This window comes from Carcharodon carcharias, chromosome 15 (genome assembly GCF_017639515.1).
Source record: "Carcharodon carcharias isolate sCarCar2 chromosome 15, sCarCar2.pri, whole genome shotgun sequence".
Lineage (NCBI taxonomy): Eukaryota > Metazoa > Chordata > Chondrichthyes > Lamniformes > Lamnidae > Carcharodon > Carcharodon carcharias.
Window position 1 is genome coordinate 106,393,550 of NC_054481.1, and position 13,689 is coordinate 106,407,238.

Consider the following 13,689-nt stretch of genomic DNA (forward strand, 5'->3'; position numbering starts at 1 on the left):
TTTACCCTGTTGAGCCTTAAGAATTTTGTATGCTTCAATGAATCATCTATCATTCTTTTAAACGCAATAATACAAGGCCTAGTCTCCTCAATCTTTCCTCATAGGACAATCCTGCCATCCCAGAGATCAGTCTAGTAAATCTCTTTTGCACTCCTTCTATGGAGCAGGTAAGGAGACCAAAACTGTACACAATACTCCAGGTATGATCTGATTGAATGGGTTGAATGGTCTATTCGAGTTCATGTGTTTCTTTTTTAAAAGCTACTTAACTGTATTTCTGAAAAGAAATAGAATTCACACACAACTGCTGCTTGTTACGAGTTACTAGTTCTATTTATTTTTTTAGCTTGGAGGCTCAAGTACAAGATGTACATTTCAATTTTAAGCTTTACAAAAAAAACCTTTGCATTCCTCAAAATATTGACACGGGAGAACCTTAAAGGCAAATATGTTAGAGCTTGTAAAATTTTAGGACAGTTTATATCACATCTTTTCTATAGTACAATACTGAACATACAACCCTTGTTCCTTGGAAATTTATCAACTGGTATAACATTTTGCGGTAGTGAGTCATTTCGCCATTGTTGTCTGCAGGTCAATTTCAGTTCCTTGCTTTACAGAAAAGTAACCAGTGCGTGAGCAAAAAAATTGCCAGGTTGGGGTTGTGTTTAACCATTGTGACCAATAAAAATGAAAGTATAAAGATGCCTTTTAGTAAATGTTCCTCGTGTTTGATTGTGAAATAAGCCTGTGTGTAGAATGAACTAGGTTTACAAGCTAAAACAGCATTTATACAATTTCGACAGGGTTAGAATGGCTTTTAAAGGTGTAGAGTAGTTTAGGCAAATTTTAATGGGACAAATTAAACTGAACCAAAGAAATAAGAAAATAATGCAACCAGAACTGACAGTGCCTTGCTTTTGCCAGTTAGCTCGAAGAATCAATAAGGTTGCTGTCTTTTCTTCAAAGCTTCAGCCAGATTAGTTAGCAGAGCTTCCTGGCTTGATCTGTCTGCAAGTGACGCCACAGACCTGTGAAACAAAGGAATAGTTAGCTTGGCAAAAGACTGCACAATAGCCTGCTGTGGAAATCAAATCTGTAGAATAACTTGGTGGTTTTAAAGATACAACAATATGGGCGACTAATGGTGATGCCACCACAGATGCATGGTGCAATTATAGGCTGACTGTAGCCACCAGCTTAACTTCTTCATTCTCCCTGAATTCCAAACTCCTTTTTATTACTGTCATTGCTGCAAGTCCTGAAGATTCCTGAAGCATGCATTCCTTCCCCTTTCAGAATAAGTATCCCACCGTTACATTGTAGGATGGGCCCATTGTACTGTGTTCATCATAACATATGGTATATGCTTAAAGTATCACATGAAACTGAGCTGGTGTTTAAATATCACTTTAGAAGATAAATCATTCATTTGTCCACATAAGGTCCTTTGTTAAATTAAATTAGGGGAGAAGTTTAATTCTTGGAAATTCCAGCATGCCTACTGAAGTGGGAACTGGAAAGCAGGATGTATGATTACTGTCTGGTTTCAGGTCAGCAAATCCAAGAGTTTAGACTGATTAATCAAAAACTAGGCAAATAGTCTGAATAAGAAATTTGACAACTTACCGTAAAGGGAAGGTTAAGATAAGAGATGAAAATTGATTAATTAGAATTAATAACTCAGCTGTAGTAATTATATTAGATTCCACTGGGTCATCATCTGTCTGCTCACGTAACATGCAAAACAAAACGACCTCTGGCTGGGATGTCCAGTACGCCCACAGAAGAATAGTTGTAGGTAACATGTGGTCTGTTTATGAGCAACATGAGATTTTGTAGAAAATTGATCGGAAAGTTAATTGATTTCATCATGATGTGAGAATGGTAGCTTACTCCCTTTACAGAGAGTTTGGTCAAATTTCTTATTCAGTCTATTTGCTCAGTTTTTGCAGAATCAGTCCAAACACTTGGATTTGTTGATCTGAAACCAGACAGTAATCATACATCCTGTTCCCTCTTCAGTGGATATATTGAAATTTCCAAGATTTAAACTTTTCACTAAACTTTCAACTTTAATTTTAAAAATGAACCTTAAATGGGCAAATTAATTATTTGCATCTTTTAAAAAGTTTGTTTCGTTACGTTGTGATGTTTTGTTCTGCCAAATTCCAGTCACAGAACTCTGCCCCAAATAAAGTGACAGCCCCTGAATATCAGTGATCTTGTGCTTTCATTGAAGGTCCCTAGTAAACCAAGGGCCTTTGACCAAGTGTAGTATGGGAACACATTCTGGAACACTCTTGTTAGTATTGGTCCAGGCAATACAGGTTTAACAGGCAATACAGGTTTAACAGTTTGAAGAACAATACTTCTTTTCAAAAGAGGGGACAGGATTCCCTTGTACTTTTCCAATCATCATCCCTTTAAGAAGTTCTACTGTACAGCAACCTTGACTCATGCTAGGGAATTTCCTCTTCAGCTTGGCATCTAATAGTATCCCTTTGGCATTCAAAGATTAATACTGAGCAGACACCCAGAGTGGCTGGAATTCCCTGTTTCACTAGAGGAGACTCAAGTGATATAAAAAACCCCCCTATATTCTGAACACTAAACACATCAGCTGTGCACATCTGCAGCTGACAAGAATGACCTGGTATTAACATAATTACTACAGTTCTTTCAACAACTTAGACACATTTAGACCAAAAATTACAGCAGCTTAAGACAATGAAACCGAAAAAAAAATGGAAGATTGGAGTAAATGTTAACATAAGGCCCACAAACAGATGGGAGTTTAAAGATTATGATGTATATTGATCAAATGTATGAATTCCAACATGAGAATAACTGAATGCTGACTAGATCAGTGTATGTGCAGCAGTAACATGCATCAGTATAATGGTTTCAATTGCATGGGGTTTATGTGCGCAAGTATTCAAAAGTCAAAACATTTTTATTGCGGCGGCTTTTGGAATATGATCAGTTTAGGGTCTGGGAAAGGCTCAGTCACTCAAATATCATTTACTCTGGAATACAAAAAACTGGTTTCAAAAACTTGAAAGTTGCCAATTGTGAAGGATAATCACATACTGATTATGCTGTATCTTTCAAATCCAAACAGAATGTGCACAAATTACACTACATGCACAACAAACCATGCTGGGAACTCCCAAACTGATAAGCTCACGTGTAAAGATTTCATCTCTTTCAATCTGACTCATTTATTTGGTAACATTGATTCCAACAAAACAGCCTTTTCACTTTTGCCATGCAACAGCAAGCAACTATTCAAGGTCATTCTTCTGTTACGTATAGAAAGGGCTTTTACCTCGCATTGTAACCTTACTTATCTCTTAACGTAACATTTCTTTTTTTGCAAATTGTGAACAGCATTTCCTGCATTCCTTATCAAGGAATTATATAGCAGTTTCAGAATGAATACAATGTGACTCAATAATTCAATCATGAATCAAAATTTTCTAAACTCATTTCACTTAAAACCCCTAGCAGCCATATATAGTGAAACGTAACCCCACTTCTCTACTAAATACAAGTCAAAGACACAAAGGTGGATACCCATTCTCAGCCACCCTGCTATAATGTGTGTTACCTGTGCCCTCAAATGGCAATGCCAATTCCCATGCAACTTGTACACAGAACTGCACAAAACAGGGAGGGATATTGCACTAAAAGCCGAACAGTAATGAGCAGCGTGAGACTGAAACCTTTTTACCCAACAGTGAGGGGCATTCAGTTGAAACATTTTTAAATGTATCAGCTGCTGGTTAGAAGGGCAGGCACAGTTGGAGAAAGCAAATTATTTCTTTCCCCTCCACTTTTCTCTTAAAAGCATTGCCAAGGGTGCCGATCAAGTGGACTGCTTTGTCCTGGATGGTGTTGAGCTTGATTGTTGTTGTAGTTGCTCCCATTTAGACAAGTGGAGAGTATTCTATCACACTCCTGACTTGTGTCTTGTAGGTGGTGGACAGGCTTTGGGTAGTCACGAGGTAAGTCAGTCATCTCAGAATTCCCAGTTTCTGACCTGCTCTGCTAGCCACAGTGTGTGTGGCTGGTCCAGTTCACTTTCTGGTCAATGGTAACCCCCAGTGGGATGTTGACAGTGGGGGTTTCAGTGATGATAATGCCATTGAATGTCAAGTGGAGATGACTAGGTTGTCTCTTGTTGGAGATGGTCATTGCCTGGCACTTGAGTGGCAGGAGTATTATCTTGCCACTTATCAGCCCAAGCTTGAATGTTGTCCAGGTCCTGCTGCAAATGGACACACATTGCTTCAGTGTGAGGAGTTGCAAATGGCACTGAAAATTGTGGAATTATCAGTGAACATCCCCACTTCTGACTTTATTATGGAGGAAAGGTCATTGATTAAGGTACAGATAGTTGGGCCTAGGACACTACCCAGAGGAATTCCTGCAGCGATGTCCTGGGACTGAGATGATTGGCCTCCAATAACCACAACCACTGTCCTTTGCCCTTTGTGCTAGTTTTGACTCCAAACAGTGGAGGGTTCCCCCCCCCCGCCCATTTTCATCGACTTCAATTTTGCCAGAGCTCCTTGATGTCACACTTGGTCAAATGTTCTCTTGATATCAAGGGCAGTCACTCTTATGACCCCTTGAGTTCAGCTCCTTTATCTGTTTTTGGGCCAATGCTGCAATGAGGTCAGGAGTTGAGTGGCCCTAGTGGAACCCAAACTAAGCATCAGTGAGCACCTTATTCCTGTGTAAGTAATTCTTCACAACACTGTCAACATCACCTTCTATTACTTTGCTGATGACCAAGAGGAGGCTGATAGGGTAGTAATTGGCCGGATGGGATTTGTCCTGGCTTTTTTGTGGACAGGAAATACCTGGGCAATTTTTCAAATTTCCAGGAGATGCCAGTGTTGTTGATGTACTGGGATAAAAACAAAAAACTGCGGATGCTGGAAATCCAAAACAAAAAATAAAAAATACCTGGAAAAACTCAGCAGGTCTGGCAGCATCGGTGGAGAAGAGTGCCATTGACATCAACTGTACTCTTCTCCGCCGATGCTGCCAGAATGCTGAATTTTTCCAGGTATTTTTTATTTTTGCTGTACTGGAACAGCTTGGCTAGGGGTGTGGCTTGTACTGGAGCATAAGTCTACAGTATTATTGCTAGGATGTTGTCAGGGCCCATAGTTGTTGCAGTATCCAGTGCCTTCAGCCATTTCTTGATATCACATGGAGTGAACTGAATTGGCTGAAGATTGGCATCTGTGGGCTGGGAATCTCAGGAGGAGGCCGAGATAAATAATTTCACTTGGCACTTCTGGCTGAAGATGGTTGCAAATGCTTCAGCTTTGACTTTTGCATTAACATGTTGGCCTCCCCTACCACTGAGGTTGGGGTTAGTTGTGAAGACTGCTCTTCCTGTTAGTTGTTTAGAATTGTCCACCACTCAAGAATGGATGTGGCAGGACTACAGAGCTTTCATCTGATCTGTTGGATGTGGAATTAGATAGCTCTGTCTATCACACACTGCTTCCACTGTTTGGCATGCAAGTAGTCCTGTGTTGTAGCTTGTTGTAGTCCTCTATTATATATGATTCAATTATAGTATTTTTCTTCTGCTTGGATTTGACTTTGAACTGTGAGGGACATTGGGATGCTTTGCTATATTAACATCCTTTATAAACACAAATTTCTACTGCATCCAGGGCAATGGATTTACCAATAGGGGCAATAGTAGAGGAAAACCAATTTTGCTGGGAATGTCAGGCTGACAGTATCCACATTTCAAAAGCCCAAATAAAAAGTTATACAAATTGGTAGAACAGTCCATGAAAATTAATGTCCCTCATGGAATTCATTAGTTTAAAAATATGAACATGTTTCAAATGGAAGATCCTTCAAAACTTAGAACTTGTCCATATAAATGTTTTTGTTGGTACCATAAAACATTACATATAATTGTTCAACACAACTAATGTACATCAAGATCTAAAGTTATTGAAGCATTTTTACACACCATATTTTGCAAGTGTTGTGTTCACTCCGCAGTAGAAAGCAGCAGTTGCTCTGGGTGAGGTGGGTTAAGGGTTAGATTTACCAGTAAAAGTTCATGCAAGGAGAAAGGCTGATCACCTCAGCCTAGTTAAGTTGTGGTTAATCACATCGTAAGCCTCACAGGCAGATACCTGGGCATTTAATTATCAGGCTGGATGAAGATCTGGCGCTGGGTCAGTACTTGAGACAGTTCCCTCTGTAACTGCTTAAGCTTTTGGGTGTCTGGTAAATCATCAACTGATCTATAAAAAGTTTTTAGTTTTGCGTGAACAACAAGGAGAAAAGGAGAGATGAAATCCAGAAATTGAACAATAAAACTAATAAGACCAAGAAGTGAAGATAGCCACACACAAACTTCCAGAATGCTGTTACTTTTCATACGGCAAATCCATTTTAACAAAATCACATTTTACTTTTGGATAACTCATTCTCAAAAATGAGAAGGTAAAGCTCTTGAATTGAACTTTGTCCAAGTGTGTCTAATTATTTTGAATAGCACTATTCAATCGCTGATTTATTTTTCATGTGACAGTTTCCACAAATATCTCACTGGAATCACAAGGCTACCACCATGTCATGGATAGAAATTCCAGAAAAAAAATTACCCATGGTAGCTATCATCTTCGTCATCCCCTAAATAAATTCCATAAACAAAGCCTTACACAAACAGGAATCTCAGAACCACTGAGGGCAATGTAAAAATCACCCAGGGGCTGCAACTTTAAGAAACCCATGCCATGGACAGCATTATAAACAAGGGGATATTCCCTCTGATCCCACACAAGGCTATAGCCGCTCCATGTTCATAAGGGCCTTGGTCTAGGCCACAAATTCAGCTTTCTCCACTGACAAAGTACAGCAAGAAAATAAAGTAGGTCCAAACAGCATCAGGTCAGGAATTGAAAGAAGGGGTAATATAGTGGGTCCAAGAAAAGGGAGTGGCAAAAGTAAAAATACACTCAAGAAATTAGTGAATACTACTGTCTATTTTGAAGTATGTTCCCAATGAATCACATTTGTTCAAACATAATCTCTTGGTTGCAGCTGCATGTCGTCGCATATACAACAATAGGAGCCGATTTCTGAACATTGGGGTTCAATTTGGAAAAGTGATAATCACATTCTGATTATAGATTCTCCTCTCACTCCATTTGAGAGAAAACACTATAGCTCTTTCCTAGCTTTCTCGGCACTATGAAATCAGTCTAGTATCTACACCTCTCAGTACTGCTTCCCCAAATCACTCATGAAGGAGATAGTCATTAGTGAAGTGCCCTTACCATGAAGCCTGTGACATCATTGAACATTTAGATACACGTTTTAACTACATATTATGTATAATCCCAAAGCAAATCAATTCATTAATCCTGAAGCTTTTAAATTTAAAGTGTACACTGCACGCACTATTAATGATTTATGGAGATTCAAACTAAGCATTATTAGTATTAAAAGTTTGTCATAATTAACTAGAAATTTAAAGCCACATGCAGAAAGATGATGATCCTGGGATAATTTTTTCGATGGTGCACTCTCAGGTGGGGAGCCTTGCTGGCTGAGACCATTGATCAGAAGTTCAGAAGTGCATTGGCCATGATTTGTTGATTCTTTTAAATGCTTGAAGGTGGCATTGTTTGCCTAAATTCCTAAATAGTGTGCTTGGTGGGCAAGGTTCCACACTGGGAATAGTCATAAAGTCTGCTTTTATGTTAAGTTGGAACATACATGATGGTGTCTGTTGTACATTATTTCTTGACATCTCTACAGCCCTTGACCTCTCCAACTCTGCTTCTTCATTGTCTAGCCCTGTGGGACTGCCCTCACATGGTTCCATTTGTCTCTACAATTATAGTTGCCACATCTCCTGCAATGGCTTGTCTTCCTGCACTACCTCTCTCAACTCTCCACTGCTTGTGTTGTCAGGCTGTTTTTCCAACAGCCAGTCTTATATTAACCATAATTTCTTCCAGTTGAACTTTGGGAAGACAAACAAGTCATTGTCTTTGGCCCCCATCACAAAACTCTGTACCTTTGCCACCTGTCCCACATCAAATACCACTTGCTGGTCACCTGTCCTTACTGATCTTCATTATATGTCCTGGTTCCCCAACATTTCAAATTGAAAAATATATTTTTCATGTTAAAATCCATCGATGGCCTTCCCTATCCTAATTTCCCCACCGCCTTTATAACCCACAAATGCCAATTCTGCGCTCCTTTGGGCCCTTCCTTTGCCCCACCAATGCTGTCTGTTTTTTGAGCCACCTCAGCCCGCATCCTGAAGTTTCTTCCTTAAACCTCTCATTCTTTAAGACTCTCCTTAAAATCTATCTCTAGACCAAGCTTTTGGTCACCTGTGCTAAAATCTTCTTTGGCTCAACATCCATTTTATGATTACACCTTTGAAGCACTTAGGGACAGTTTTTCTATATCAAAACTGCTATATAAAGTTAAAACTATACACAAAGTTAGACAGGAATAGAATTTCATGCATTACCTTAGTCCGTTCACAATATCCTTTGTTTTCCCAAAGTAGATATCATTCAATGTACTTCTGATCTTGTTTTCCATATCCTATGAAAGAGAAATGTTAAAATGGATCAATTCAAATCAAAAAGGCAGCAAAGTCTTCATTGAGGTTTTAGCACAATTGGGGCTACTCTAGAGTCATGACCCAGTGTCTAGTGTTTCCTGCATGTCAGAATGTCTGTCTGATATTCAGTGAATGACATTCAGCAGAACACACCAGTTGGCCTTCATGTCTGTCATTATCCTCTGGACACCCAGCCTCTCTGCTGCACATACATGCTCCAGTAGGGCCTACATACACAAAGGGAGGTAATAAGAAAATACCTCAACTACTCCGCTTTTCAATTGATGAGTAATTCGAGGATACTTCATTACTTGTGACGACGGGAAGTGAAGATGATTTGACTCCATTTTTGAATTTTCACAATTCAGTAATTGAAAAAGAATAAAGAAACTGGTGCAAACTTGTAGTGATTAGAGATCCACCTCTCTGGCTCTACTACTTTGGGCTAGCCCTCCTTACACTTTCTGCAGTCTTTCACCTTGTTGACCACACCATCCTCCACCAATGTTTCTCCACCATCATCCTGATGGGTGGGACTATACACGCCTGAGTCCATTCTTATCTAAATTACAGCAGTAGAAGCATTTAAAATGGCTTCTCTTCCCACTCCCACACTATTATCTTTGGTGTTCCTGAAAGGATCTCAGCATTGGCTCCTTCCCATTTCAAATCTACATGCTGCCTCTCAGCAATAGCATCCGAAAACAAAGTCAGTATGCTGATGACAGCCAGCTCTACTTCACCACCATCTCCCTCGACCACCCCACTGTCTCTATATTGTCAGACTGCTTATCCAACATCTAGCATTGATGAGCGAAAATTTCCTCCAAATACCGGAAAGACCAAAGCCAGCTTTCAGTTCCTGCCACAAACTTCACTTCATAGCCACCAATTCCATCCCTCTTGTCGGCAACTGCCTGAGGTTGAACCAGACTATTCACAACCTTGGTGCCAAACATGGCCTCAAGGTGAACTTTTGACCACACCTGTGCCACTACTAAAACTGCCTATTCCAACCCGATTCTGCCCTGCTTCAGCCCATCTGCAGCTGAAACCTTTATCCATCCCTTTGTTACTTATATTTTTTTAAATCTAATCCATGTTCTAAATGTGATTCCCTTGCATTTTAGTTTTATTAGACTTTGTGAGACACCTTTTCAAAGGCTTCCTGAACCTCCAAAGCCTACATAGTACCAGGAGTTCCACAACCTACTTTTATTTGCAACCTTCCCAAAGGAATCATGATAATGGAACAAACAGGTTTTCACTTGGCTTGTACCACTTTCAGTCAGGCATGCTGTGACTTCTTTTTACCACCAGGAGCCACAATTGGCCCTCTGTGCATGCAAAGCATTCTTGCTGGGTCAATTTAATTGTAGGCAGCTTGCCTTCTGTAGCTGTGCTATTGAACTTTCCAAAGAATTTTGGCTCTTAAAATAATAAATATCTGTTTTGTGTATGAGCCAGAATTCTGTGGAAAATTTTATAGCACAGCTACAGAACACAGGCAAGCCACAGTGACGTCTTCCATCCCAGGCTGCACTCCATGAAGGCAAACAAAATTATTCTCCTGGTAGAGCAAAAAAATTGTAATGCTACAAGCTGGATTCTTTAACTCTGCAGAAAAACGTGACTCAGCCCGGGGGAGAAATTTATTATTTTTAAGGTGGCTCGGTCAACTATCAATCATGCTCCTTCCAATAATCAACTAGCATCTCTCCTTTTCTCCCCATCCATTCTGCGTCATTGACTAGGCAGCTAACTAGCCTCCAAGCCTCTTGCAAATAGGCTGAGGTTGTGTCGGCATCCTTTCATTCTGACAATGAGCTACTGCTTGTTTTGCGAACAGCCCAGCACAGATCAGAAGCTTGTGTTAAAAATCATCAGCCTAAACCTGCAGCTTACTGTGCTGTTGCAATGTATCAGAAACAACGAGCTGCTCTGAAACATGCAAGTCTTGGAAATGGTAGGTTTTCTTCAACAGATGCAACAGATGAAAAGTTTTGGAGCCATCTGCCTTAGCTGGATTAAAAAACCAAGATACCAGAGTACCTTGCTTCTTGGCATAAATAAGAAATTAATTTGACTTCATTATATTGCCATGGCTATAGTACATAAACCAGAATTTTATGCATGGATTCAGTGTTGCTAGACATCTCACCAAATGACACAAAGACATTAGGCAATCTTGTTTTGAAGTATAGCTCAACTTTTGCAAAAATAATTATTGCCTGCCAAATTGAAGAGGAGAGAGCCAAAATGACAGATGGGTTATGGGAAATGTTTTAGCTACCTGCAAAATAATGAGAACCTGGACCCACCACTAATGCAACTGAAACATTCTTTTACAAAACATTCTCACATCAAATCTACAGGTTCAGATGGCTTGATATTGTTAACTTGTTTAGAAATGGATTCAAGTCTCATGCAGCACAAGGCTTCAGTGATCTTGCTACTTTGATGAACTAGGATCCCTGGCCTCTGTATCTCCTGGAAACATTCCTCCCTTCGGTAGAACCAGTAAAAAAAAAAACATTTTATTAATTGTAGTCTTGATATAGAGCCTTGAAGTATTTACCAAACAACTTTTGCGGCTGAGTAAGTTTTGCTCTGTCAGTATATTAAATCGTGGTTCTGTCAGCACTGAAGTTGAAACTATAGCATTTAGCATGTGCTGGCAGATGGATGGGTGGAATGCTGATTTTTGTTGCAACTGAAATTTTGATATCACATTTGGTAGAAGCTTTAAACAACACTTCAGGACAGTTGTCACCTAACCATGTAAATCTACAAATCAAATGTATTTACAGTTTTAAAAATGTATTCAAGTTATAGATTAATCAAAAGTGACATTTTGAAAATAACTGCTACGGATAAGGAGAAAGGGTCAAATATCAGAGGACACAGATTTCAAGTTACTGGCAAAAGAACTGAAGGGGATATAAGAAAATGCTTTTTTTTTAAAACATGATGTGCGGTTGCAATCTGAAATGCACTCCTGAAAGGGTGGAGGAGGCAGGTTCAATCGGGACTTTCAAAAGGGAATTGGATATACATCTGAAGGGAAAAAAAAACAAGGTTACAGGAAAGAGCAAGGGAGTGGGACTATCTATATTGCTTTTACAGATAGCCAACAGGGGCTCAGCAAGCCAAATAGCTTCCTTCTGGCCTTGCAAATTTTCTATCATTCTATCAATGCTCAAAACAGGCTACAAATAAACCAAAATTGGTTTAACTTGTTCACTCCAATGTAGCTTCCTACTTAAGCTGACCAAAGTCAATCAATATAGACACTAGCCAATGGTGGACTCTAATCTGCTACTTGGACATTTGTAGATATTGGTTGGCTTTAGCTAGTCCATTTTCAGAATTATAAGTTCTCACCTCGGAAAACCATAATGCTTACTTCCCAACGGTGCATTGTACATGTACCACAGCACACCTTAAAAATAGAAACATTCCAATTGTCAATAAAATGTTCGGCCTAGAAGAGCTCCATGCCTTTTCTTTCAGGAAGATATGTGGGGTGGTTCCATCGAATGCAATGGAAATGCAAGAATGATAACTTTGGAACAACCCGAGTGTCTATGTGGAGCTGCCCAATACCCAGAAATTAGCTGGGCATTCTGCAATAATGCTGTAATATTCCTTTCTCTCAGGCTATTGTAAATACTTGATGCCCATTGCATACTGTGGAGATGCTCTTAGCAGTTGCACAGGCTCTGGTGAAAGTTTAATTATTAAAGATAATAATGAAGAGATAGAACAAGGAGCACATACAATAAAAAGTGCACTTCATAGACATGCATTCCCATTTAACTGATCAGCCTAAATGTGTAACCTAAATTTCTGAAAATATCTCGAGTGCTACAAGTAATGAAAGTAAAAATATATTTCTCAGGAATAGAAAGGGTTATGATTGTATGTGTTGCATTGCAGGGAAAACCATGTAAGAACCCCCTAAACTCTTTGGCAGAGTGGAGGCATCCTGAACCTACGCTAAAAAATATTTACAAGGATCAAAAGATCCATGATCACATTTGAGACAGCGTTTATGTCACATTGTTTCACAGTACACCGATTTATACTTAGTCAGACTCAAACCTGCCCATCTGATGATTGTGAAACTCCAAATGGGGCTACGAATGTTTCTGTGCCATTTACATTTTGATAATTGCTCCACCTACCTCTACTAGCTTCCCAATATTAGCAATGTGAGGTGACGATTCACTCACGTTCTCATCTTTCTCCATCTGTAAAAATACAAATTCAGCATGGGTGAGTTGGATTAAAGGAGGAAATCTTCCACAAGTGAGGTTTTAGCTTACAATTGCACTCAAGACAGTGAATAAACTCAACAAACTATTCTCAACCTTGTGTCCACAGATGATCTCTGCTTGTAGACTTTTTAAAAAAACATTGCCAAGGCCCATATGCAGTTTCTCAGTCATTCCCTCTAAACAAATGGTTTCAAGTACCATAGTCTACTGCCAAAGCAACTGCTGCATCATTTCTTTGGCCATCTGTTTGCACATTATAGATGTAACTTGGTGGCGGACAGTTGTAAAAGTTCATGAAACTAGACGCCTTCGGGCCCTGCAGGCTGATGGACAATGGAGGTATTGATCAGGTCATGGGATTTTTCAAAAGACCCAATTCCGCAGCTGCAAGCAACTCGATAGCTGGTGTCTAAACATTTTCCATGATTCATACAATTACTAACAAAAAAAAAGACAAAGATACAAATGGATTAACATAGCTCATTATGCTACATTAGATGGGTGGTCTGCTGAGGACAATGTCTACACATTCAGGCTATCGTATTCTAACGACGCACAACAGGACAATGCACAACAGGAGATTTCTTCACAATGGTAGTATGAGAATATAAAATACTTCCCATCCCAAACTTTTTAAAAACAAAGTAATGAAATATTTATTTAAGCAAATATACACAGCTAACATCATAAATCTCTCTAGGATAACTATCTTTATGAGCAGACACAGCCAAGTAAAGCATCCCGCTGATATACTGCCTCATGCAGCAT

The 13,689-nt window shown here is 39.5% G+C and overlaps 1 protein-coding gene across 3 annotated transcripts in view; it reads right to left on the minus strand.

Annotated features, from left to right (window-relative positions):
• Positions 1-308: 308 nt before the first annotated feature.
• Positions 309-13,689, minus strand: part of capzb (capping actin protein of muscle Z-line subunit beta) — a 107,745-nt gene continuing 94,364 nt past the window's right edge. For 2 of the 3 annotated variants that reach the window (XM_041206448.1, XM_041206446.1), the window contains 4 exons: positions 12,829-12,894; positions 8,546-8,622; positions 6,183-6,293; positions 309-1,031 (listed from right to left, as the gene is read on the minus strand). In XM_041206448.1, the coding sequence (XP_041062382.1) occupies positions 6,191-6,293; positions 8,546-8,622; positions 12,829-12,894 (246 nt within the window). In that variant the 3' untranslated portion in view covers positions 309-1,031; positions 6,183-6,190. The remainder of the gene's footprint in view (positions 1,032-6,182; positions 6,294-8,545; positions 8,623-12,828; positions 12,895-13,689) is intronic. The other variant, XM_041206447.1, reaches the window with a different exon arrangement.